The sequence below is a fragment of the Nicotiana attenuata genome, unplaced genomic scaffold (assembly GCF_001879085.1).
Source record: "Nicotiana attenuata strain UT unplaced genomic scaffold, NIATTr2, whole genome shotgun sequence".
Classification (NCBI taxonomy): Eukaryota; Viridiplantae; Streptophyta; class Magnoliopsida; order Solanales; family Solanaceae; genus Nicotiana; species Nicotiana attenuata.
In genome coordinates this window covers 31,805-57,338 of record NW_017673487.1, presented here as the reverse complement: position 1 = coordinate 57,338, position 25,534 = coordinate 31,805, and the positions used below count along the sequence as shown (strand labels likewise).

The 25,534-nt window shown below is 39.8% G+C and overlaps 2 protein-coding genes across 3 annotated transcripts; both read left to right on the top strand.

The window, feature by feature from the left end:
- Positions 1-9,687: 9,687 nt before the first annotated feature.
- Positions 9,688-10,623, top strand: LOC109216502 (craniofacial development protein 2-like). Its single transcript, XM_019380664.1, has 3 exons — positions 9,688-9,761; positions 9,895-10,098; positions 10,197-10,623. The coding sequence occupies exons 1-3, from the start codon at positions 9,688-9,690 to the stop codon at positions 10,621-10,623; spliced, it is 705 nt and encodes a 234-aa protein (XP_019236209.1).
- Positions 10,624-18,394: 7,771 nt separating this feature from the next.
- LOC109216511 lies at positions 18,395-22,717 on the top strand. 2 transcript variants are annotated; one of them, XM_019380675.1, is made up of 7 exons: positions 18,395-18,702; positions 18,986-19,134; positions 19,635-19,725; positions 20,575-20,836; positions 21,726-21,813; positions 22,103-22,169; positions 22,254-22,717. In XM_019380675.1, the coding sequence occupies exons 2-7, from the start codon at positions 19,079-19,081 to the stop codon at positions 22,305-22,307; spliced, it is 618 nt and encodes a 205-aa protein (XP_019236220.1). In that variant the 5' UTR covers positions 18,395-18,702; positions 18,986-19,078; the 3' UTR covers positions 22,308-22,717. The 2 variants fall into 2 exon arrangements, with proteins under 2 accessions (XP_019236220.1, XP_019236221.1); XM_019380676.1 differs by lacking the exon at positions 19,635-19,725 and having other exon boundaries at positions 18,407-18,702; positions 20,580-20,836.
- Positions 22,718-25,534: the final 2,817 nt, after the last annotated feature.

The window sequence follows — 25,534 nt, the reverse complement described above, 5'->3', positions numbered from 1 at the left end:
CTTGAATGACGATGGATTTGCGAGAGAGTATCAACAACAGCTCGGAAAACTATGCATTGATTTTATATTTCTTTTTCCTTTTATTTTCTTATGATTAAGATTCCAAAAAAGAATATGTGTTAGTATTTTTTTTTCTTGTACTTTCTCTATGACCTTGAGAAATGGTATACTTATGTAATTTGCTTTAAGATCGGTTTAATCTTTAAAATAGGGGTTAGAATTTTTATATTTCTAAATATATATATATATATATATATATATATATATATATATATATATATATATATATATATATATATATTAACAAAATATATAGCCAAGAAACATATTTATCTTTTTTCTCCTTTATTTGAGTTTTTATCATTATTCTATATTCGTAACTCTCACCTCATTATCTTCCTAACCAATATTCTTAATAATCTCAATAACACTTTTGCCTTTTCATATTCATAACCCCCAAATATTTAATATGTAAATTTATGACAATTTATCTTAATATTTTACATTTTTCCTTCAACTATCTTATTTAATCAATCTATTTAGCATAATGGAATAAAAAAATAAAAAAAAGTCTGATGCATTTGCGTAATAAAGCCCAAATGACCAGTAAAATTAGTAGTTTTCTAAAACAGAGCCACATTGCACTTAAATATCGTTTGCATTTATCTTTATTCTTTATTTGTTTTAAAATTTTCATTTTCATTTCTGAACTTACACCTCTTTAACTTCTCTCTTAATAGTACCTATAATTCTATGCTTTTCATAACCCCAAATATTTAATTAAAAAATTTAAGATACTTTATGGTATTCCTCTATTTTTCCCTATATAAATTCATATTGTTTCATGAGACCCCTACCCAAGGTTACCCTTTTCATTTCGTATTTGAAATTTAATGGTGTCCTTATATATCTTTCGGCAGTATTTAGATTTCATGTTTTTAGTTTTTGCTCGAGGAAGAAGGCTCTTGAATGGTGATGGATTTGCGAGAGACAGTATCAACAACAGCTCGAAAAAACTTATTGCATTCGATTTTTTATATTTTCTTTTTTCCTTTTTATTTTCTTATGATTTAAGATTTCCAAATTAGAATGTGTGTTGTATTTTTTTTTCTTGTACTTTCTCTATGACCTTGAGAAATGGTATACTTATGTAATTTGCTTTAAGATCGGTGTAATTTCTGTGAATAACTAGCATGTTCTTTCTGATATTGATGTATTTAGATATATACTAAAGGTTAAAACACATATAAATACATATCTATAGTTCAAGAAGAATATTAAGGAATAACAACTTGGAACACTCAACAAATAACATTGCTAAAAATAATTTGGTAGTTGATTTCCACTAAAGGAAGTGATAAAAGCAAGAACCGTCAAAAAGGAGTTATGCAAGAATTCAAGGCAATACTTAAGATCGAATCTGTTATTTTTCTAATTTTTTTTTTTAAATATTAAGCAAAACCATCTTCAAGTGACTATAATGGACAAGAACTGAGTTTACAAATCTCATTCTTAAAAGAGATGATCTAAAAAATTATCTTTTCCTCAATGAAATCGTTGCGTTTTTCAAGATAGAAACAACCAACGGCCTATGTGGGTGTGCAACTTCCTTTTCTTTTAAATTATTGCTTCATCATGATCAAATTTCTTTATTTGTATTTTAATTTTACTTTTAAAATCTGTATTATAATTTTACATCTTTTTATATGTAAGGAGAAACATCGAAACTAAAAATTTAAAAAAAAAAACTTAGATATGCATAAATTAAATAAAGATATTTATAAATTATGTTAAAAAGAACACAATATTTTTAAACTTCTTCAACTTTTCAGAAATCAAAGAGATAATTGATTAAGAAATACATATCAATTTTACATATATAGATTAATTCCCTTATAGATATGGGGACAATTGTATCCATTCGTGAAAAACTTGTAAGATGTATAATGTTGAAGGTAAAAGAATCGCAACCATAAGTCATTGAAAATGCTTAATATTCTGATTTTATTTAATTTTTACAAATTATATATATACATTCAAGGATTTCTTTAATATTCTGATTTTTTATAATGATCGCGCGAAGCGCGGACGAATACACTAGTTTAAACAACATCCTTGTGCTACAAAATGAACAGAAAACATCCCTAAACTTATTCTAAAGATGACAAGAATCGTCCTTCTGTTATCCTTTGTCAAGATACTAACGGCGCTCACATGACTTCATCACAAATCCCCGTACTATATTCCCTCTCCGATTGTCTTGAACCTCGAGGGAAAAACATAGCTAGGACTTCAGCGTTTGCTTGAAAATCTCAATTGCGGATAATTAATTGAATACGCCAAGGAAGTTGGTTGCCAATCTGAAATAGAGAAAGAGATGAAGATCTTAGAAAAATTAAAGGAGAAAAGTAAGAATTGTAAACAGAAATTGTTGTTGTCATAATTGAGTATACAGATATGGGATATTTTATTCCGATGAAGTATCAAATTGTCTTCATTTAACAAGTAGACCATGGGCAAGAAATCTGCACCATGCTAAGATTTATTCCGGTTATAACCTGTCACGACCCAAGTTCGCCCTCCGTTAACTGTCGTGACGGCACCTAGTCTCTACGACTAGGTAAACCTAACAATTTGTGGAAAAAGAAATAACAGAAATAAACTATCCAAACTGCAGAAATAATACAAATCAAACTCTTATAATGAACTACATTTTCCAAAATCCGGAATCTCATGAAATAACAAGCTATGGAATAACTACAATGTTCTAACTCCGGAGTGTCTAAACAAAAATAAATACAGAAGGCCAAATACTATGCGCAAGAATGGAAAGGGACTCCTCGGTCTGCAGACGCGGCAGACATACCTCGAAGTCTCTGATGGATCACTCCGCCTCAAGGATAGTAGGGCTGAGTCGAAAAACTTGGATCTACACATGAAAAACATGCGCAGGAAGGGCATGAGTACACCACAGTAGTACTCAGTAAGTGCCAAGCCTAACCTCGATCGGGTAGTGACGAGGAAGGTCGGGGCCCTATTGAGGTTAAAGGAAATACAAGATATAATAACAGTGTAGAATAAGACAGTATACTTAAGTGCAGCAGTAAAAAGGTAACACAGGATAGGAGAACAACGGCAACCTTAACAGAAACAAGGCAATCAAGGAAAACAAATACAGCTCAACGCAGAGATAACAACTAAGGATCTCTCAGTATCCCGAGAATCTCTTAGTATCCTCAATATGTGTGCTGGGGATCTCTTGGTATCCCGAGGATCTCTTGGTATCCTCAATATACGTGCTGGGGATCTCTTGGTATCCCGAGGATCTCTTGGTATCCTCGATATATGTACTAGGGATCTCCTGGTATCCCGAGGATCTATTAGTATCCTCAATATATGTGCTGGGGATCTCTTGGTATCCCGCACTACAGTCAAATTCAATATATGCGCACAGGATCTCCCGAAACACTCATCCGTAGTCCCAAAATAAAAGAAAAACAACAATATCAAGGGAAGAATCCACAATTTCATTCAAGAGCGAAACAGTATGAAGTAACACAGTATAATGATAAAGATAACAACAATTACAACAGAGAAAATAACGCAGAAAGAATATAGCTCAACACAGAAATGGAAACTGGGGATCTACCAGGATACCGTCCTGTAGCCCCCAAATGTAAATATCCAGCAAACCGGGGATCTACCAGGATACCGTCCTGTAGCCCCCAAATGTAAATATCCAGCAAACTGGGGATCTATCAGGATACCGTCCAGTAGCCCCCAAATGTAAATACCAGCAAATCGGGGATCTACCAGGATACCGTCCTGTAGCCCCCAAATGTAAATGTCCAGTAGATCTCCCGGGTGTCGTCCCGTAGTCCAACTCATAGTGCGTCGGGGATCTACCAGAATCTCGATCCGTAGTCCCCAAATATAAATGTGCAGTGGGGATCTACCGGAATACATCCGTAGTCCCAAATAAACAAACAAGGGGGATCTACTGGGAACCGCCCGTAGTCCTAATGTAAACACGCAACAACAACACAAGGATAATCAACTCAACAATTAATATCAAAATGGACATGTAATTCTAACCTAACATGGTGCACATAGTTCACAAAAAAATAATAGTTTAAGCAGATAGGACAATTAATACATTTAAGCATGCTTCCCTAAACTACGCAGTAGGCTTAAAATACAAGAAATGTTCAAGAAGAAAGAAACACAGTTAATTTACTTAATGAAAAATGGGTTTCCAACAATTAGCACGTGTATGCACTCGTCACCTCACGTACAAGGAATTCATATAACAACAATACCAAACCTAGGGGGAATGTCCCCCACACAAGGTTAGACAAGCCACTTACCTCGAACCAGCTCAAAATCAACCCGAAACCACGTTCTTGCCACGAGTATTCGACTCCAAATGGCCCAAATCTATTCAATTCAATTGCATAATGTAAATAATACTTCAAGTAACTAATTCTACAAATAAATTCTAAGCTAATGCGCGAAATTAGGTGAAATGACCAAAATGCCCCTCGGGCCTACCTCTCGGAATTGGGTAAAATTTATATTTTCAGAATCCTCATACTTTCACGAGTTCATGCGTACCAAAATTATCCAAAACCAAGATCAAATTCCCCATCAAAATTCGAATTCTAGGTCTAAGAAATTTCTTCCCATTTTTCTCAATTTTCATCTCCAAATCAGAATTTGACAAAACTAAGATAAGATTAATGGAATATAACTAGAAAGGAACAAGTAATCGCTACCCAATGATCTTCTCTTCAAAAACCTCACAAAATCGCCCTACCCCGAGCTCCAAATTTGATTTTTCCAAGTTTTGAACAAAACCCTCGATTCTGCCCCTTTTCTGCCCAGTAAAACCGCATCTGCGGTCCTGGGACCGCACCTACGGTCCCGCTTCTGCGGAGCCAAGGTCGCACCTGCGACTTCTCACTTAAATCAATTTTCCGCTTCTGCGACACATTTTCCGCACCTGCGGTCTCGTAGGTGCGTTAACCTTCTCGCACCTGCGGCTCCTGGAGCTGGACCAAATTTCCGCTTCTGCGGTACAATAGCCGCTTCTGCGGCGCTGCACCTACGGTCCCACACATGCAGGTGCTGTTATGACAGGTTCAGCAATGCAAAAATCTTCCTAAGTCCAAATTCAACTTCCGTCAAGCACCCGAAACTCACCCGAGGCCCCCGGAACCTCAACCAAAAACACAAACAAGTTTAATACCACGGCCAAAACTTATAACAATCCTTAAAACACCTAAAACAACATCGAAACACCAATTTAACATCTAATTCAAGCCTAAGAACTTCAAAAACTCAAAATTTACGCTTTCGATCAAAAAGTCTATCAAACCTCGTCCGAATGACCTGAAATTTTGCACACACATCACATTCAACACTACGGAGCTACTCCAACTTCCGGAATTCCATTCCGACCCTCGGATCAAAATCTCACTATCGAACCGAAAACTTCAAAAATCCAACTTTCGGCATTTCAAGCCTAATTTAGCTACGGACCTCCAAAATGCAATCTGATCACGCCCCTAAGCCCGAAATCACCCAACGAAGCTAACGGAACCATCGAAATTCCATTCCGAGGTTGTCTTCACACTGTTCTAACTACGGTCAAATTTCCAACACTTAAGCTCTCATTTAGGGACTAAGTGTCCCAAAACTCTCCGAAACTCAAAACCGAACATCCCGGCAATTCAAAATAGCAGAAATGAACACGGGGAAAGCAGTTAATAGGGGATCGGGGCGTAAATTCTAAAAACGACCGGCCGGGTCGTTACATCCTCCCACGGTTAAATATTCGTTCGTCCTCGAACGAGCATAGAGACATACCTGAAGTAGTGAAAAGATGAGGGTAACGGCTGCGCATATCCTGCTCGGTCTCCCAGGTCGCCTCCTCGACCGGCTGACCCCGCCACTAAACCTTCACAGATGCAATGTTCTTTGACCTCAGCTTTCGAATCTGCCTATCCAATATCGCCACTAGCTCCTCAACATAAGATAGATCCTTGTCCAACTGGACCGAACTGAAGTCCAACACGTGCGACGGGTCACCGTGATACCTATGGAGCATCGAAACATGAAATACCGGATGAACTCCTGCCAGGCTGGGAGGTAAGGCAAGCTCATAAGCAACCTCCCCAACACGCCTCAAAATCTCAAAGGGCCAATAAACCTCGAACTCAGCTTCCCTTTCTTCCAAATCTCATAACGCCCTTCATAGGCGAAACCCGAAGTAGAACCCGCTCTCCAACCATGTAGGAAACATCACGAACCTTCCGGTCCGCATAACTCTTCTGTCTGGACTGGGCTGTACGGAGTCTATCCTGAATCACCTTAACCTTCTCCAAGACATCCTGTACCAAGTCTGTGCCCAATAACCTAGCCTCACCCGGCTCGAACCAACCCACCGGAGATCTACACCGCCTACCATATAAAGCCTCATACGGTGCCATCTGAATGTTGGACTGATAGTTGTTGTTGTAGGCAAACTCCGCCAATGGCAAGAACTGATCCCAAGACCCTCCAAACTCAGTCACACACGCACGGAGCATATCCTCAATAATCTGAATAGTACGCTCGGACTGTCCGTCCTTCTGAGGGTGAAATGTTGTGCTCAACTCCAGCCGAGTACCTAACTCATGTTGTACGGCTCTCCAAAACCGTTATGTGAACTAAGTACCTTTCTCTGAAATGATGGAAACTGGAATACCATGTAGACGGACAATCTCCCGGATATAAATCTCTGCCAACCGCTCCGAAAAATAGGTAGTACTCACAGGAATGAAATGCATGGACTTGGTTAGCCGATCCACAATAACCCAAATGGCATCGAACCTCTTCAAAGTCCGTGGGAGCCCAGATACGAAGTCCATGGTGATCCACTCCCACCTCCACTCCGGAATCTCTATCTGCTGAAGCAATCCATCCGGTCTCTGGTGCTCGTACTTCACCTGCTGACAATTAAGGCACCGAGCTACAACTCAACTATATCTTTCTTCATTCGCCTCCACTAATAGTGTTGTCTCAAATCCTGGTACATCTTCGCGGCACCCGGGTGAATGGAATACTGCGAACCATGGGCCTCCTCTAGAATCAACTCCCGAAGCCCATCAACATTGGGTACACAACCCTGTACTACTATAAAGTAGCAAGAGTGGTCGAAGCAGCTTTTACCCGAGAAGGTCGGGATCGATTTCCACAGGGAGCTAGAGATAGGAATTGAGTTTCTATCTAAATTGGAGTTGCGTAATTGTTCCTAATTGCACTTCTAAACATATTTGGTTTTGATATTACTTCTAAGTTTATACTACTAAGATGCTAACTTAAGCTAAGAGAATACTATTGAAGGTTGTCTAATTAGTTAAAAGGCACTAGGGGAGTGACTTTCTCCTAGGTGGATACTTGACGGGTTCTCGTGTCTAAGGCTAGGTTGTCATACTTGGGAATTACGATATAACCATTGCACGATTCTACTCACTCTATACCTCTCGGTAGTTCGAGTGATTTTTCCCTAATTGGCTTTCTCAAGATCAATTCGGTATGATCATTTGTGCAAGCAATTGAGGTTCAAGTCGGGTATTACAATCTCTCGGTTTAACCCTTTAATTGGGGATATCAATCTCTTGGGTACGCCCCAATTCCTTGTTGGACTAATTTTTATAGACTTAGGCTCTCTTTCTCAAGAAGAGCCCAAGTTAACTAGGCATAAACTAGTGTTTGCAACCACTAATTCAACATTAAAACCATAAATTAATCCAAATATCTAACACCCATAGACATTCAAGCCTTAAAACACAAGACCCATCAATTACCCATACTAGGGTTGAGCCACAACCCTAACTAATGGGTCAGCTACTCATGATAATATAGGAAAACAAAGAAATAGATGAAGAAAAACCCATAATAATTAATTACTAATTGAAACTTGAAGATTCAATGATAAAACTATTGTAAGATTACTCAAAACAGTAAAAGAACACTATTCACGAGCGCAACTCATCTTAAAATTATAACTGATGACCTAAAAATGGGAAAAGAAACTATTTATACTAGGCCAAAAATTCTGGACAAAAATACCCATATGGGGCTAGTGCGGACCACACAAAATCGAGTGCGGCCGCACTAAGGCTCTTGGCTGAAATTTTTGCTCTCTGAACTTGGCCACCGCGGGCCGCACAAAATGCACCGCAGCCGCGGTGGCTCCTGTTGCAGTCCGCACAAAATGGAATGTTGACCGCATTGGCAATGTTCCTCCAACTTGACAACTCTCTGAACTTGAGCTTTGCGGACCGCACAAAAACGAGTGCGGCCGTAATGAAGTCAATGCGGACCGCACAGAATGGAGTGCGGCCGCATTACTTGGCTGCCTGAAATGAGCACTCTCTGAACCTCTTCTTTGCGGACCGCACATAATGGAGTGCGGCCGCATTACTTTGCTGCCTGAGATGAGTACTCTCTGAACCTCTTCTTTGCGGGCCACACAGAATGGAGTGCGGCCGCATTGGTCCGGTTGTACTGAGCTTGGACTTGTTCTTGGTACTTGTGCATGTTTCACTCCTTTTTGAGCTGGTTTTGACGAATTGTCATATTGTTGATCAAACCCTGCAATCAAGTACAACACGTAAGCCTTTCGGACTATTTTGTACACATGTCTAATCAAAACCCAAGTAAGAAGGAGTGTAGAATGCATCATAATCCCTATTTATCTCCCAGACTTCTCGCCCTTATCTTTTTCTTCTAGTTCAAGAAGGCCATTTTACTTGTTTCACCTATCTCTACAACGCTTGTAATCCAATCCCAAATATTATTTTCATAAAAAATAATATCTCTATTAAAAAGGGACTTCTCTCTCTTCGATAAGCCTAACGGTAACATCTCCATCTCCATCGGCAAATCCCAACGCCGGCACTCGTCCAGGTGAACTAGGTAAGTACTCGTCCCTCTATTTCTCTCTTCTTTCTCTCTCCTTTCTCTCTCCCCGCATCTCTCTCTTTCTTCCCCTTTCTTTTAACCCTAGCAGCAGCTAGGCCAGCGATCGGCGACCCACCGGCACCGTCTCGTCTTTCTTCTGCTTTTCCGGCCCAACCACACCACCTTCCTCTATGTTTCCCTTTCTTCAAACCTTTCCTCATCGCACCACTAGTTCTCGGACAAGCACTGTTTTCCGAAGATCGTTTCGGTGACAGTCCTCTCCTTTTCTTGGTCCTGTGGTTTGTTGTGTGTGTTTCAGGTAGCACTTTTGGTGGCTGTTTGGTGACGGGTGGGAGGTGCACGGGCAAGCGTAGCAAAGCAGGCCATTTGGCAGTCACAAAGGGCTGGACATCGGGTCCCAAATCACACAGGTTATATTCGCGGGAATTGCTGCAGCTGCCCAGGCAAGCACGAGGCATACGGGCGAGTAGAGCGGAGCATCACCGGGTGCATCAAGTCATATTTCCAGGTTCTTTCCACCGGGAGTTGGTACCTCCCATTTTCTTGTCTCTTTCTCTATGTTAGTTAATTTGTGGCTGTTTAGTTAACATCACTTTAAGCATATTATTAGAATACTTGTAGTTGCAACCAGTTATTTTCTAGTTTGGGTCCGTGTTAGTGTCTTTCGGAGTTTGCCGTAGGTATAGTGGCTGTGGTGTGGGATGGTAGAGTAAGGTCATGTCCTCGAGGGGTGCAGGGGGTGAGAAGGGGGGTGAGGAGGGGGTCAGGGGTTGGGACGAGAGGAAAGGAGGGTAAAGGGAAAGAGGGAGCTTGTAGATTGAGGATCGGGTCGTGGATCATAGGCACGCTGACGGGCAAGTCTATTGAGTTGGCAAAGATCCTCCAGTAGAGAAAGGTTAATATAACTTGTGTCCAGGAGACTAGGTGGGCAGGATCGAAGGCGAAGAATGCGGACGGGTATAAGTTGTGGTACTCTGGAGTCGTGAGGGGTAAGAATGGAGTGGGTATCTTGGTGGATAGGGATCTTAGAGAGTCTGTGATTGAGGTTAGACGAGTGAATGATAGGCTAATATTTATTAAGTTGGTGATTGGTGAGTGCACCCTCAATGTAGTTAGCGCTTACGCGCCGTAAGCGGACTTGGATGAGGAGGTTAAGAGGCGTTTTTGGGAGGGCTTGGACGAGATTGTGCGTAGTATTCCACCTACTGAAAGGTTATTTATTGGAGGGATTTTAATGGCCATATTGGGGCGGCTGCTGGTAGTTATGGCGAGGTGCATGGTGGCTTTGGCCTTGGGGATAGGAACGGAGGAGGTACTTCGCTGTTAGACTTCGCTAAGTCTTTCGAGCTGGTGATTGCAAACTCGACTTTTCCGAAGAGGGAGGAGCATCTGGTTACTTTCCAAAGTTTGGCAGTGAAGACTCAGATCGATTACCTTCTCCTCAGAAGGTGTGATAGAGGGTTGTGCAAGGATTGCAAGGTTATCCCGGGAGATACCCTCGCGACTCAGCATAGGCTCTTAGTGATGGACATCGGCATTATGATGAAGAGGAAGAATAGGTATGCTCGTGGCCGACCGAGGATTAGATGGGGAGCTTTAACCAAGGATAAAGCCCAGGAGTTGGAGGGGAGGTTATCCGCTATGGGAGCTTAGAGGAGTAGTGGAGACGCGAACACTATGTGGTCAACGACGGCGAACTATGTGAGGGAGGCGGCGAGAGAGGTGATAGGTGTATTGAAGGCTTTTTCTGGCAGACACCAAGGAGACTGGTGGTGGAACGACATAGTCCAAGGTAAAGTGGAGGCGAAGAATGTAGCGTACGCGAAGTTGGCTGGGAGCACAAGCGAGGAGGAGAGGAGAGCGAATAGAGAGAGGTACAAAGTGGCTAGGAAGGAGGCAAAGCTGGCGGTCACGGAGGCTAAAGATGCAACGTTTAGCCATCTATACGAGGAATTAGGGGAGAAAGGCGGGGACAGGAAGTTGTTTCGGCTGGCTAAAGCGAGGGAGAGGAAGGCCTGGGATCTGGACCAAGTAAGGTGCATCAAAGACGAGGATGGTAGAGTATTGATGGGAGAGCCCCAGATTAAGCAGAGATGGCAGACGTACTTTTATGGTCTTCTAAATGAGGAGGGGGACCGGGATATAGCGTTAGGGGCCTTGGGGCATTCGGAGAGTCTCCGAGATTTTAGGTATTGCGGGCGCATTAAGGTGGAGGAGGTCGTGGGGGCTTTGCGTAAGATGAGTAGGGGTAGAGCGACCGAGCCAGATGAAATTCCGGTTGAGTTTTGGAAGTATGTGGGTAGAGCAGGATTGGAATGGTTGACTGGGTTGTTCAATGTAATTTTTAGGACGAAGTGGATGCCGGAGGAATGGAGGTCGAGTACAGTGGTACCGTTGTACAAGAACAAATGTGAGATCCAGTGTTGTAACAATTATAGGGGTATCAAGTTACTTAGCCATACCATGAAAGTCTGGGAGAGGGTGGTGGAGGTGAGCATGAGGAAGACGACATCTATATCCGACAATCAGTTTGGGTTCAAGTCGGGCCGCTCCACTACGGAAGCTATCCACCTTATTAGGAGGTTGGTGGAACAGTACATGGATAAGAAGAAAAATCTGCACATGGTGTTTATTGACTTGGAGAAAGCATATGACAAGGTTTCTAGGGAGGTGCTCTGGAGATGTCTTGAGGCGAAGGGCGTGCCGGTAGCCTACATAAGAGCGATCAAGGACATGTATGATGGAGCTAAGACTAAGGTTAGGACTGTGGGAGGGGCGACTCGGAGCATTTCCCGGTTGTTATGGGATTACACCAAGGCTCTACGCTTAGCCCGTTCTTATTTGCCTTGGTGATGGACGCTTTGACATACCATATTCAAGGGGAGGTGCCATGGTGTATGTTATTTGTTGATGATATAGTTCTAATTGACGAGACGAGGGCCGGTGTTGACAAGAGATTGGAGGTTTGGAGACGGACTCTCGAGTCTAAGGGTTTCAAATTGAGCAGGTCTAAGACAGAGTACCTGGAGTGCAAGTTTAGCGCTGAGTCGAGCGAAGTAGGCGGGGACGTGAGGCTTGGGTCACAGGTCATCCCCAAGAGAGATAGCTTCAAGTACCTTTGGTCGGTGATTCAGGGGGACGGAGAGATCGACGAGGACGTCACTCACCGCATATGGGTGGGCTGGATGAAATGGAGGCTTGCATCTGGAGTCTTGTGTGACAAAAAAGTGCCACTGATACTCAAAGGTAAGTTTTATAGAGTTGTGGTTAGACCGGCCATGTTGTATGGGGCAGAGTGTTGGCCGGTTAAGAACTCCCATATCCAGAGGATGAAAGTAGCAGAGATGCGGATGCTGAGGTGGATGTGCGGGCACACTAGGATAGACAAGATTAGGAATGAAGATATTCGGAAGAAGGTGGGCGTCCCCTGTGAATGACAAGATGCGGGAAGCGAGACTCATGTGGTTCGGGCACGTGCAGAGGAGAAGCCTTGATGCACCGGTGAGGAGGTGTGAGCGGTTGGTCGTGATGGGTACGAGGAGAGGTAGAGGGAGACCTAAGAAGTATTGGGGAGAGGTGATCAGGCAGGACATGGTACGACTGCAGATTTCCGCGGACATGGCCCTTGATAGGAAGGCTTGGAGGTCAAGCATTAGGGTTGTAGGATAGGGGTAGTAGAGCTTTCCTTACTTCATACCGGGGGTGAGACGGGGTTGGATTAGGGTTGATCTTAGATGGCTTGCAGTTTATGTTGAACCCGCACTATTCTTGCTGTTTATCTTAGCCCCGGGCCTCAGACTTTGGTTACTGTTATTGCATGTCATTCATCTTTTGGTTTTTATGCTTCTGTTACTATAACATTTTTTACCGGAGTTACTAATGAATTCCCTTTTCTTATTTTTTATTTCCCCTTTCTGAGCCGAGGGTCTATCGAAAATAGCCTCTCTGCCCTATCGGGGCAGGGGTAATGTCTGCGTACACATTACCCTTCCAGACCCCACTATGTGGGATTTTACTGGGTTGTTGTTGTTTGCTTAAGGGGTCATACAACTTGTAATCTTTTGCAATTTTTGCATATCCAACAAAAATGCATTTAATACTTTTATCATCAAATTTCCTTTGAAGCTCACTGGGAACAGAGGTCAAAAGAAAGTCAGGATATGGCGAAAGCATCTTTTTGGATCGAATGAGCTTTTGTGATAAAGGCGGAATTTGATACATGGATGTTTATGTAATGAAGACTTTGGAGTGCTTGTGGATGGTGTGCCACATGGGTACTTTCCAGCTTCTCGAGGGCTGCGACAAGGGTTCCAAACCTAGCCTGTTGATTTTAGCTGAAGAAGTGCTAAGCCGGGACTTGGTATCATTGAAAATGATAACATCTTACCATGCTTCGAGAGAGTGCTGGACAAGCATAAGCAATAGAACCAAAAACTTTGAGATGATCAATTTTGGGAGCTTTTCCATACCAGAGTTCATATGCCGTATTTTCTCTATTTGTTGCTGAAGTTGTTCTATTGAAAGTGTACATCGTTGTTGCTACTGCTTTAGCCCAAAACACTTTTGGCAATTTTGCTTGGTTGAGTAAACTCCTGGCTGCTTCGACAATGGTTCGATTTTGACGTTTCACCATACCATTTTGTTGTGGTGTGTATCTCACGTCATATTATTTTTTAATTTCATGCTCCAAGCAAGAATTTTCAAACTCTATTGGGAGTAACTCTCCTCCTTGATCTGTCCTCAATGCTTGTATTTTATGCCCCATATGATTTTCTACTTCTAGCTTGAACTTTCGGAACATCTCATACGCTTCACTCCTTTTAAGAAAATATACACATTGCATCCTTGAGAAACCATCAATGAGTAAAAGAAAATACATGCTTCCATTAAGAGACTCTATGTGCATTGGTCCACATAAATCTGCGTGAACTAAAGCGAGAGCTCTTGTTGCTCTAAATGATTTTTCTTTCTCAAACTTCTCCCGATGTTGCTTTCCAGCAATGCAGGCTTCACACAATTTGGTTCTTGGTGTGAGACTAGGCAATCTTTCAATAGCTTTGATATTACTCATATGCTTCAACTCATCATAGTTTAAATGAAAAAAATCTCTTATGCCATAATGTTGATTTTTTTTTTGTAGCAAAAATATAAAAACAGGAACCTGAAGTCATAAAACTCACTGAAAATATCTTGTTCGTCATCATCGAGCAACTAAACATTCTGCTGCCAAATTTGTCAAAAATTTGACAAACTCCTCCTTCAAAAAGTATGCTATAACCAGATTGCATCATTTGTTCCAAGCTTAGTAGATTTTATCGCATCTTAGGTACATAAAGGACACCCAAAATTATTTATTTTCCTTCAGGAATCTCCACTTTGATACTACCGATGCTAGTGGCAGTGATTGTGATGTTATGTCCCAGCGTAATCACCGTCTTCTTTCTTTCATCTAGCTCATGAAATAACTTCTTGTTGCCAGTCATGTGGTTGTTGCATCCACTGTCAAGATACCACGCATCCTATGTTGCTTCTATAGTTCATATGAAGCAAGAATGGAAAAGATTTTCTTCTTTTATTTCACTTGTTTCTTCTTGGAAGTTTGCTACATCTCCCTTCTCTCTGCAATTTTTCGTCAAATGTCCATACTTATGATATTTGCAACATTTGCGCTCTTCTTTGAACCACCGGTCTTCTTCTGCATGATTCTTCTTTTTGCAGAATTTGCATTCAGGATACTCTATTTTCTGTTCACTTTGCTTCTGATAGGATTCCAGTCCTCTTCCTCTACCACGAGCTCCTCTTCCCCTTCCCCGGTTGCTTGCAACACCTTTTCCTCGTCCATTAATATTCAACCTCATTTGAAATGCTTGCTCTGTATTGCTTTGACCTTCAGATTTTTTCAATCTATGCTCATGGGATAAAAGTGATCCCATTAAGTCATGATTTGAATATTCACTTGGATCTTTTAACTCTTCAATTGCTGTCACAACTGAGTCAAATTTTGCCGGTAACCTCTTAAGATTTTTTCGACAACTTGCTGCTCTTTCACATCTTCTCCATATGCCCTCAGTTGGTTCAAAATGGTCTGGCCATGACTGAAAAAATCAGCAACCTTCTCTGTGTTCTTCATTGTGAGATTTTCAAAATCTCTTCCCAAGGCTTGAACTTTGACAACAATGGCTTGGTTCGATCCTTGGAACTCCTTTTGCAACACGTTCCATGCTTCCTTGGATGTCTTTGCACCCATGATTCGAGGGAACACGCTGTCATTTATGCCTTGTTGAATCATTGACAAGGCTTTGCATCCTTTTTTATCTTCTCCTTCAGCTCTGTACGTTTGAGTTGCTGTTAGTCTATCTGCCTCTTCGTAGGTGGCGTAACTATTCTGAACTACCTCCCACAAGTCGTAGGATCCAAGCATTGTCTTCGTCTTGATAGACCAAAAAGGATAATTGTCTCCTTTAACAACTGGAATGGTTGTTGGTAGGTCACGCATTTTGGAATTTCTGGAATTGAGACGAGGAAACAAATCGTGGTAGTCAACTGGCTCTGATACTACCGATAAAATTAACGCAGTAAAACTTGCAATGTCTAAATATGGAGCTTAAAAGTCTTTCTAAAAATGATATTACTGATAGTTTAAATAAAACAAAGTCTTAATAACTTCTACCTAACCTCTAGGAAGTGAATAAATGTGGGGATAATAGAAACACAAACATATTAAGTGGATATCTACAACTAACTCCACTGTCTCAGATAGAAATAACTACTTCCTAAATATAAGGCTGCTTAGCTTCAGTTGCTTCCTCAATGCCACGTACTGGGATCACATTAACACACTTCACCGATACATCCTCCTTTTGGGTTATACATCTTTTGGTGATGCAGTGATTGTGAAGCAACTTGAAGCCAAGAAGAAGAAAGCGAGCAGTGAGTTTGAAAAGGTTCATTGCATGTTAGATGTGTCTTTGAATTAAAAGGATTTATAAAAATAAATTTATACTCCTTTACTACACATGTAATTACACAACGTTTGAGATTAAGTCCTTGTGACTTTCATAATCACGTGAGTGCCACTTTGAATTAGTCAGTGGAGCTATATTTTTCGCTAGAGGTTGAAGATGGACAGGGAGAGGACATAATATGAGAATTAGCAGGGAAGTCATGTGAGTGGCACATTTTTTGGTTTAAGTCGTTAGTTTCTTAACAAAGAATAACGGATGGACGATTCTTGCCATGTTTAGAAATAGTTTAGGGATATTTTTTCTGTTTATTGTGTAGCACTAGGATGTTGTTTAAATTTAATGTATTGTTGAAGGATGTTTTAGGCCAAAAACTCGGTGCAGTTTCATTTTGATTTTTCCAACACTTTTTATTACCTTTAAGGGAGGAAAATGACAATACGGACAAAAATATTACTATATAGGTGTGATTCAATCCTTCACCATATAATGAAAGGTGATGGGCTTACTAGGAAAAACACTCTCGATATGGAGACAAAATGGACTTATATGTTTTGGAGAACCAACATATGCTGCGAAAAATAAAAGATTAACTAAGCATAAACATCAAAGTGTCGAAGGAGATAAGTTTCTTAAGCCTCGAATATAAGATTTTCATGAAAATTTTTTGAGACTAGCTTGGATAACAATCTGATAAACTATATTCGTATCCAACATTGTTTTTGCTAAAACAATTTAAGAAAGATGAGGCATTTTTCGGCTATGATTTTGCAACACCCTAGTCATAAGGGGGATGTATGTGATATCCTAGGCGAATTCTACATCGACAAAATACGGGAGAGATGCTAAATATATAAGTAAACAAGCCTTAGCGACGAGTTTTAAAGTCATGCGTGCCTAGATGTATGTGATACCTAGGCGTAAAAGGGAGGTGTATGTGACACCCTATTTTTGAGGGATGTTTTAGGCCAAAAAATCGGTGCAGTTTCATTTTGGTTTTTCCAACGTTTTTTTTATTACATTCAAGGGAGGAAAAGGACAATTGGGACAAAAATCTTACTATATAGGTGTGATTCGATCCTTCACCATATAATGAAAGGTGATGGGCTTACTAGGAGTAGCACTCTCGATATGGAGACAAAATGGACTTATATATTTTGGAGAACCAACATATGCTGTGAAAAATAAAAGATTAACTAATCATAAACATCAAAGTGTTGAAGGAGATAAGTTTCTTGAGCTTCGAATATAAGATTTTCATGAAAAATGTTTGAGACTATCCTGGATAACAATCTGATAAACTATATTCGTATCCAACATTGTCTTTGCTTAAATAATTTAAGAAAGATGAGGCGTTTTTCGGCTATGATTTTGTGACAACCTAGTCGTAAGGGGGATGTATGTGATATCCTAGGCGAATTCTACATCGATAAAATACGGAAGAGATGCTGAATATATAAGTAAACAAGCCTTAGTGACGAGTTTTAAAGTCATGCGTGCCTAGCTGTACGTGATACCTAGGCGTAAAAGGGAGGTGTATGTGACAACCTAGGGGTTGTATGTAACACTTGGAGCCTGTTTGGATTGGCTTTTAAGCTGGTCAAACCATCTTTTAAGTTATTTTTTAGCTTATTGAGGTGTTTGGCAAACTTAAAATCTGCTTAAAGGTCAAATGCTTTTAAGCCAAAAAGTCCAAAATAAGCCAAAAGTGATAAGTTGGGTAATCCCAACTTTTTTTTAGCTTAAAAGCCACCCCTCTTTGACCAAGTATTGTACATTGCTATCCCTGATACTTATGTATAATTTCCAAAATACCCCAATCTTTTCTTTTTCTCCTTTCCTCCGCCATTTCCAATCTCTGCCTTCCAAATTCCATAATCTTTTCTTTTTCTCCTTTCCTCCGCCATTTCCAGTCTCTGCCATCCAAATAAGTAAGCTCTCTTTTCTTGTTCTTTGTAGAGTTATCTATTTCTTTTCTCGTGGTGGGTGGCTTTGGGTGAGGAAGAATGATGCTTTAAATTGAGACAAAAATTAATTTATATTTGAATTAAGTTCAAATTATTTTAGTTAATAACATGCGTTTCTTCCGGTAAACATAAATACCTCTTACTTTCAAGAAAATAGAGCTTAGCAATCAACTTGATTTGAGAATCTACACCTATTCATTTGTTTTGACCCCATGAAAAAACAAACAAAGAAAGATAGTACGAATTGATTTAGTCTTGATAGTTTCAGGGCATTTAAGTAATTTTAACGAATTGCTTATTTAAAAATTAAGCTCAAGCACACAAAAGAGCTCTTGGTCCAATTAGTTGGTTGACCGAAAAGCAATTGGAGAAAAAGGATGGAAAACCAAAAGACGCGCCAGGTAGGGGTAGAACCAATGACTTTCTGCTTAGGAAAGCAGACGCTCTATCCACTGAGATACAGGCGCTTTACGTTCTCATTTTGCTAGATAAATTAATTCTAGTAAGAAAAAGACCACCAGGCCCACAACCCATACCTTTACCCGGCACCATTGGCCACACCAGCAGCTCAGCACGACTGTTCCCTTTTCTTCACTGTTTCCGTGTCTCCAATTTTTGACTGATAATTAATATATCTACAAATCTAGGAAACAAGGGACAGAGAAAGAGAGGGAGGAGAAAAAACCCATCAAGAATTTCACTTTTCTTTCGTTTTTCAGCGTTTATTTATTGACCCAAAGATCAAGGCTTGCAGAACGGGCAAGAAAATCACATCCCATAACCTGTTTGGCAATTTTCCATAGGTTTGAATTCCAAAAATCCCCTTCCTTCTTTATTTCAAAGAAATTAACACGACTTAATAGTAATAAAAAGAAGAGAAAAAAAGGACAACTTTTTGTTGCCTGTTAGTTTTCTGCATTGTCGGCAGTTTCAGAGACTTATATGTTGTGTAGGATATAGAGGATTTATCCAATAAAGTTGATCTGAATAGAGCAGAATAAATACAAGGGATTCATATAGTCGACCTTAACTGATTTGATTAGGGAAAGTTTTGATTTTTGCACTTATTTTGAGCTTCTACTGCAGGTAGGAGATGTGTTTTCTTTCCATATTGGAGGTCCAAAGGTTGATATAAGCTTTGAGAAAAACCTATTTGTTTTGCCGGATTATTGCTTGTAAATGCAACTTTGTAGATCAGTTGCATCTTGGATATCCCGTATCTTGGCTTGCATGGGGTGAGTAACTCGATTCTTTCCCTGTGTGTCTTTCTGAACTATAATTTATTGAATCTAACACTCCGCCACTCCGGGATGTTTTCTGTCTTCATTTTCTATTTCTATCTTTGTTGCTGTATAATATTGGCCTGAGATAAACTTAATTGGAGCAAAGTGCGACCCCAACTTGAGTTTGGGATTGAGGCGTAGTAGTAGTTGTTATTTTGTATTTGCTCCTGCGGATAGGGATGAAGTAGTATGGCACATGTGGCCATACTACTGCCTTCAGCTTGAACCATATATATGAGGTGTGTGTGAAAGTTTATGTGAATATTTTGCTAAGATTGTAACTACGGTCATAAGGTAGTAATGAATATATTATGTTCTCATTGAATTAAAATCCTAGATCTGCCTTTAGGCGCGGATAATATGTATTCTTTGGGAAAGAAAAAGGGAAAGTTTTGTTATTCTTGAAATTAAAGAAAATGAGACATGGCTAAGCAAACCTATGTAAATTGCAGCTCTTGGCTTTTATTTGGTGATTTGGAATCTTTTACTTGCTCAGAGGCTAAGCAAGTGTATAAAACAGAAATGAGCTGGTTCCTTTATCAGGTTCCTTTATTTTCATGCTTTGCCTGTTATGTTAAGGTGTTTCTTGCTTGAAGGACACATTCTGCATGTAATTTTCTTTTTACCTACTTATTAAAAAAATTATCTTGTTGAGCTACAGCGTGAAAAGCTTTCATCTAGCCATGTATAATAGGTGTTATTCATGGATTCATAGTTTTGGTATTTTGGAGAATATTTTCGAGTCCTTATTGGTTTGGTGATGGAAAAGTTGAAGAAAAAATTCCAAGCTCTTGTAATGTAAGAGTTTACTTTTGTCCTATGTCTTATATTTGGTGCAGGATAGTAATTTGTGCTGAAACTATAAGTAATCACTTTTGAGATCAATACCTAGAATTTAATAACTACTCCTATTAACTTTGTAATTTGTAAATGCATTTAGTTATCAGTTTCTTAGATCCTTTGTTGTTCTTGATACCTGGATTTTGAAGTTCTCAATGTTTGTGATTATTTGTGGGACCATAGATTCCCATATTTTGATTTGTGTATGCCACTACTCTTTGGTGACTTGATTAATGATAGCCGATGGTTTGTTCATGCCCATCTGCAGCTTAAATTTGTAACATGCCCCTATTAAGGCCTTACTAGGTTGTCCATGGATTTATAGCTGAATCAACTATTGTCAGTTGCTTTATGTAGTCGCCACGGCATTTCAGGTGTCCTTTCTAAAAGGTTGCAGAACAGTGCATGGGCCATGGGCCATGCTTTGACACAGTTTATGTTTAGTTCTGAATTGGGTTCCAAACTTAGAATGTTGAATTTAGTTGGAGTTATGTTATCAAATTTTTTTACTCCACTAATCAATTTCAATGGTTATAAACCCGGTTGCAACAGAGCAGAAGTTGTCTTGGATGCTGTATGAAATCTCCCCATGTTGTTTCAGCGGATAGGCCATCCAAGAGACTGAAAGTTCCGAGCCAACGGTTGAGGAAAGCTAGTTTAAGAGACGACTTTTGGAGCAGTAGTGCGGGCGAGATGGAGAATAGCACATTTCCTTCCCAGAGAAGCATCTCATCAATTAGCACTTCAAATCCTGCCCTTGATCCTCACAGTAACTCTGGCACCACGAACAACACTTCAGAATTTGTAAATCATGGCAAGTGCATCTTTTTATCTCCTTTTGTTTTGATACGAATCCCCTAATTGTTTACCAGTAGCAACTAATCCTGCATGGGAATCAATGACGTCTCACTATTGTACGCAAATGCAGAGGCAAAAAATCATGATAACAATTTGGAAGAGTAGATAACCCTTGGCAGGGTACTTTCCTGGGATTGCTACCGAAAAAGTTAAAAAATATCTGATAGTACATTTCTTGACTTGACTTGCTTTTAAGGGGAACTCCTGAACTTTGACCCACCTTGCGATCCCAACTGCCTCTTTTTGTCATGCCTAACTGCCTCAATGGAAAGGGCAGCCCGATGCACAAGGCATCCCAGCATTCACGCAGGGTCCGGGGAAGGGATGTGATGTGGACAACCTACCCTAATGCAAGCATTAGTGATTGCTTTCACGGTTCGAACCGTGACCTATAGGTCACACAGAGACAACTTTGCTATTGCTCCAAGGCTCCCCTTCAAATCCCCTCAATGAATGGGCCAAAAAATGGCTTTGTATTGGGGTTTTCTTGCAAAAGTTCATATTTCTTCACCTTTTTTCTATTGGTTGACCCAAAATGTTGTAAACACTTGATGCGCGAGAAATCAGCTCAATGTTTTTTTTTGGTTATTTCCTTTAATTTTAAAGGGGGAGGGGATCTTAATTAGCTTTCATTTTTCTAGAAATGACTAATTTACTTATCGGCCAAAAAAATGGCTAATGGGCTTTGCAGAAATTCCATTATTTGAGGCATAGACTGGAGAGAGCATAACTAAGCTTCTAAAGCATGTTCTTGTGCTGTTCCGTTAATCTTTGCTCAATTTATTAAGTTTAATACTCTCTGTATTTTCTTTATGTATCACTGAATTAAACATTGCCTGGAGCAGGTCTACTTCTTTGGAATCAAACAAGGCAACATTGGTGTGGAAGTAAAACATCACAGAAGCGTGCTTCAGTTCGAGAACCAAAATTAGGGTATGTTTTTCACATATTTGGAAGTCTAAGCATGAAGATTCTTTGACTAAAAGGGAAAAATAACAAAGGAAAGAAAGAAAATGAATGAAGCCCCTACAGGCCATTGTTTTGAAACTTCAAGTCTTTAGACTTAGTAGTTTCTGCTGGCAATTCGACACAATCCTGAAACAATTTGGTTTTGAAATTAGTGGTATCGTGCTACTAATTTCAACAATTGCACATTATACTATTTTAGTTAACTGTACATATACATTTTTAACAAGTCTATTCTACCATCATAAAATTGCAGTTTTGATACAAGTTACGAAACTTTGCTAGGGACCAATAAGCGTTTCCCTCAACCAATCCCTTTGTCGGTTAGTAATCAAATTAGCTTAATAGTTTTTTGTTTCCGTATTCCTCATACCTAGTTGCTGACTGTTCTGCATTTTAATTATCAGGAAATGGTAGACTTTCTGGTCGATGTCTGGGAACAAGAGGGGCTTTATGATTAAACAGCTGCATAATTCATGATTCTCAGCTGGCTGGATTTGTGTTTTGCAAGTTTTGAAGAAACCAAATCCAAAAAACAAATTCAAACAGCCATGTGTAATCTCAGCATCTGTGTTGAGAAGAAAAATGAAACTTTTGTTACCAAATGCCCCCATTTCGACATGTTATCATCTGAAAAGAAAAAAAGAAGCCTTTTCGACTAATTTATAGATATTAGTCAGGCTAAAAGTCAAGCACAAAGAGCCTTGGCTAATTTAGATACATTGATGGGTAGAGAATTGAATCTCTATTCATAAATATAACATGTTCTTGTAGATACTTGTACCTCATAAGTTCTTTATTGTTTCATCCAGTTCTGATGTAATATCTGTTTCTTCTTTCTTATTTTGGAAATGCTCTCCATTTTCTTGCAGTTAGGAGAAGTTAAAGATTAAACATATGCTTCTTTAATATAGAAACATGCAAGTTCATGATCCAAAATGCATCAGTGATGAAAATAAGGATGCAAGTTGAGAAATGTATGAGTTGGAATTACATGGGGAAATTGAGACAGCACAGAATGTCCAGGTGATTCCATAATTCAGAGTAACTTAAGCTTTGTTTTTCACCTTAAAAAGGTGCATTTAGGACAATCTACTACCGTTGGTTGACAGATTCAAACATCAATGTTTTAACGAAGGTATAGCTCCACGCACTAAACATAACATCAATGTTTTAACGAAGGTATAGCTCCACGCACTAAACATCAGCGACATTTTTATTCCTGTCCTTTCAGATAATGGAATAATGGATTGGTTGTTTTTGCCAAAGCTTCAGTCTCACTTGAGAACCTTCAGTTAGAGGAATGCCTCGGGTTTTCCTGGCTGGGGTTTTTGGTATACTTTTGAATTGTGGTAAAAAGCTGAAGGCTCTTTCCTGGTGAACTGCTTTGGCGTGAAAGACAAAACCAATGGATGTCCATTGGTGGTTTCTTGCAACTTACTGCAATCTTTGGCTATTAGAAACTGCACTGGAGTAGGCAATGCTATCATTTCCCTAGTAGGTAGACTCTGCCCCAAACTGACTCATCTGGAGCTGAGTGGACTCCTCGGCTGAACTGATGAGGTGCTCTTCACTCTTTCAGAGCTGTGTAGTTAGTTTGGTGGAGGTGAGTTTAAGCGGGTGTGTCAATGTTATGGGCAAATCAGTTTCAGCCATAGCTGAGCTGCATGGGGGGACTCTGGAGTCTTTGATCACAAATGGTGGTGGACAACTGGACATGTCAATGTTCTTTTTTTCTCAGCTTCTACAATGAAGCTGTTAATGAGGATATTTGGCTCCCTTTTAATGGGAAGTCTTATCCTATTACTCGGGACCGGATCCACCTTGCGACCTACGTAGTTTTTGTTCAAACAGTGTAAATGTGTTCGAAAAATTCACTAAATGTCTATTAATGTTTGAATGTGAACCCAATCACTATTGAAAATTTACTCGAGGTTGTTGCAGGAACCCATAAACCTTAAATTATGGATCCGCCTCTACTATTACTCCAGTCATACTTCACCGAGAATACAAATGCTGGGTTTTTGGATAGAGAGACTCATGTCATGTGTAGCCCTAGTTCCTTTTGCCATAGTTTTTAGCTTCTACCCTTTCATCGATTAGCAAATCATGCTACAAGAGAAGCTTTTCTATTAATTAGTTCCTCTTCACTTTTAGGTTTACCGAGTCTTCCACGATGTTCAGTGTTCTGCTTGTGATTGTTTGGTCATGTCCGGCTCTTGAATCTTTTTAAGGTTGCTTCTAGCAGTTGTATGGGTTTGTACCAAGCTCTAGTTTTGCAGGCCTCTCTTTTCCATGACTGTTATTTGTTCATGTCTTTTTGTCAGGGGCGGCTCAAGAACATCAGAGGCCTAAAGCCAAATTTTTTTAGAGGTCTTACACTTAAAAAAAAAAATCATAATGTAACAAGACTCATACTTTATAGTTGACATATGTAAATTCTGAAATAATAATAGTAAAGCAATATACTACTATGAAGTAAAAATATAAAAATAACAAATTTCAAATTTAAAAGAAATAATAGAAATTTAAAGGCGAAATGTCTTCCTGGCCACTTAAACTTGTAGGGCTTTTGAAAGCCGATACACAAACTTTGAGTTTTCCCATTTGAACACTCGAACTCGTTTTTTCCATAACTAATAAACACATATGACCCTTAAGCCTATGCGCGTATATTACACATACACAGACGTGTCCATCCACTCAGCAATTGACCAATCCAAAACTAAGACCCCACCCAACTAATGACGTGTGTAATTTTTAAATAAAAATTGTCACCTATATTTATATTTTAAAAATAAAAATAAATACAATAAAAAAGAAAACACTTGAACCCTTCCAGCTTCCTCTTCCCCTTCCCCGTTCTTTCCCATCTCGCCCCCCACCCCCCACACCTGCAACTCTTTCTTCTACTTCCATATCAGCACTCCCTTCCTAGGTTCTTCTTCGTCTTCTCCTCTCTCTATTTTTTTCTAGTTAGGTAGGAGAAATTTTCTGATCAGCACTGTCGCAGAATTTGTTTTCTTTAAAGTTGTGACAAATCATTATCGTATTTTGGAAGTATATGTGCTAGAACGTGGAGTTAGCTTGTGGGTGAAGTATGAATTTGATCTTGGAGATAAATTTTTTGGGATGGTTAGGGGTGCTACTTTTGCTGATGGGTGTTTCCATATCTTGGATGACGAGAACGGGCTAGTGACATTTGACCTGAAAAATAACCATTTTAAGATTTACAAATTAGTTATTGGAGGAGGTAATTATCCAAGTGCAGAAAGCCTGCAATTTTCGTACAAGGAGAAATATTTCAGAAGGAATGGTTTGAGAAAAAGGATGAAATTTGGGAAAGATGTTACCATTTCTGCTTGTGCGGCCTCTTACGCTGGAAGTGATGATTCTGTAATTCTTATCAAGAATGAAGAGATTAAGGCCAAAGAAGAATTTGAAACTCGCGATTCCAAAATACGATAATGATTTACAGCTCCCCTACTGTGAATGATTTGTGAGTCTGTTAGAAAATTAGAAGATGATGAAGGGGATGAAGAAGTATGAGGACCAAAAACTTCAGAGAAATCAAAGTCTGGATCAGTAGAAGAGGAATCTGGGATTTTGAGGTGGGTGAGTTTACTTGCTAGCATGGAATGAACGGCCTTTTTTTGTTGAGCTGCAAAGGCCATATTTTTTTTATAAT

What these genes read in the sequence shown, in the direction of transcription:
- LOC109216502 (XM_019380664.1), top strand. Translation starts at nt 9,688, where the DNA reads ATGTCCTCGAGGGGTGCAGGGGGTGAGAAGGGGGGTGAGGAGGGGGTC. An exon ending in TGGGACGAGAGGAAAGGAGG is followed by an intron (nt 9,762 to 9,894) that starts GTAAAGGGAAAG and finishes CCAGGAGACTAG; the next exon opens with GTGGGCAGGATCGAAGGCGA. An exon ending in GTAGTTAGCGCTTACGCGCC is followed by an intron (nt 10,099 to 10,196) that starts GTAAGCGGACTT and finishes TATTTATTGGAG; the next exon opens with GGATTTTAATGGCCATATTG.
- LOC109216511 (XM_019380675.1), top strand. Translation starts at nt 19,079, where the DNA reads ATGCAACTTTGTAGATCAGTTGCATCTTGGATATCCCGTATCTTGGCT. An exon ending in TGAGCTGGTTCCTTTATCAG is followed by an intron (nt 19,726 to 20,574) that starts GTTCCTTTATTT and finishes CGGTTGCAACAG; the next exon opens with AGCAGAAGTTGTCTTGGATG. An exon ending in CTCAACCAATCCCTTTGTCG is followed by an intron (nt 22,170 to 22,253) that starts GTTAGTAATCAA and finishes TTTAATTATCAG; the next exon opens with GAAATGGTAGACTTTCTGGT.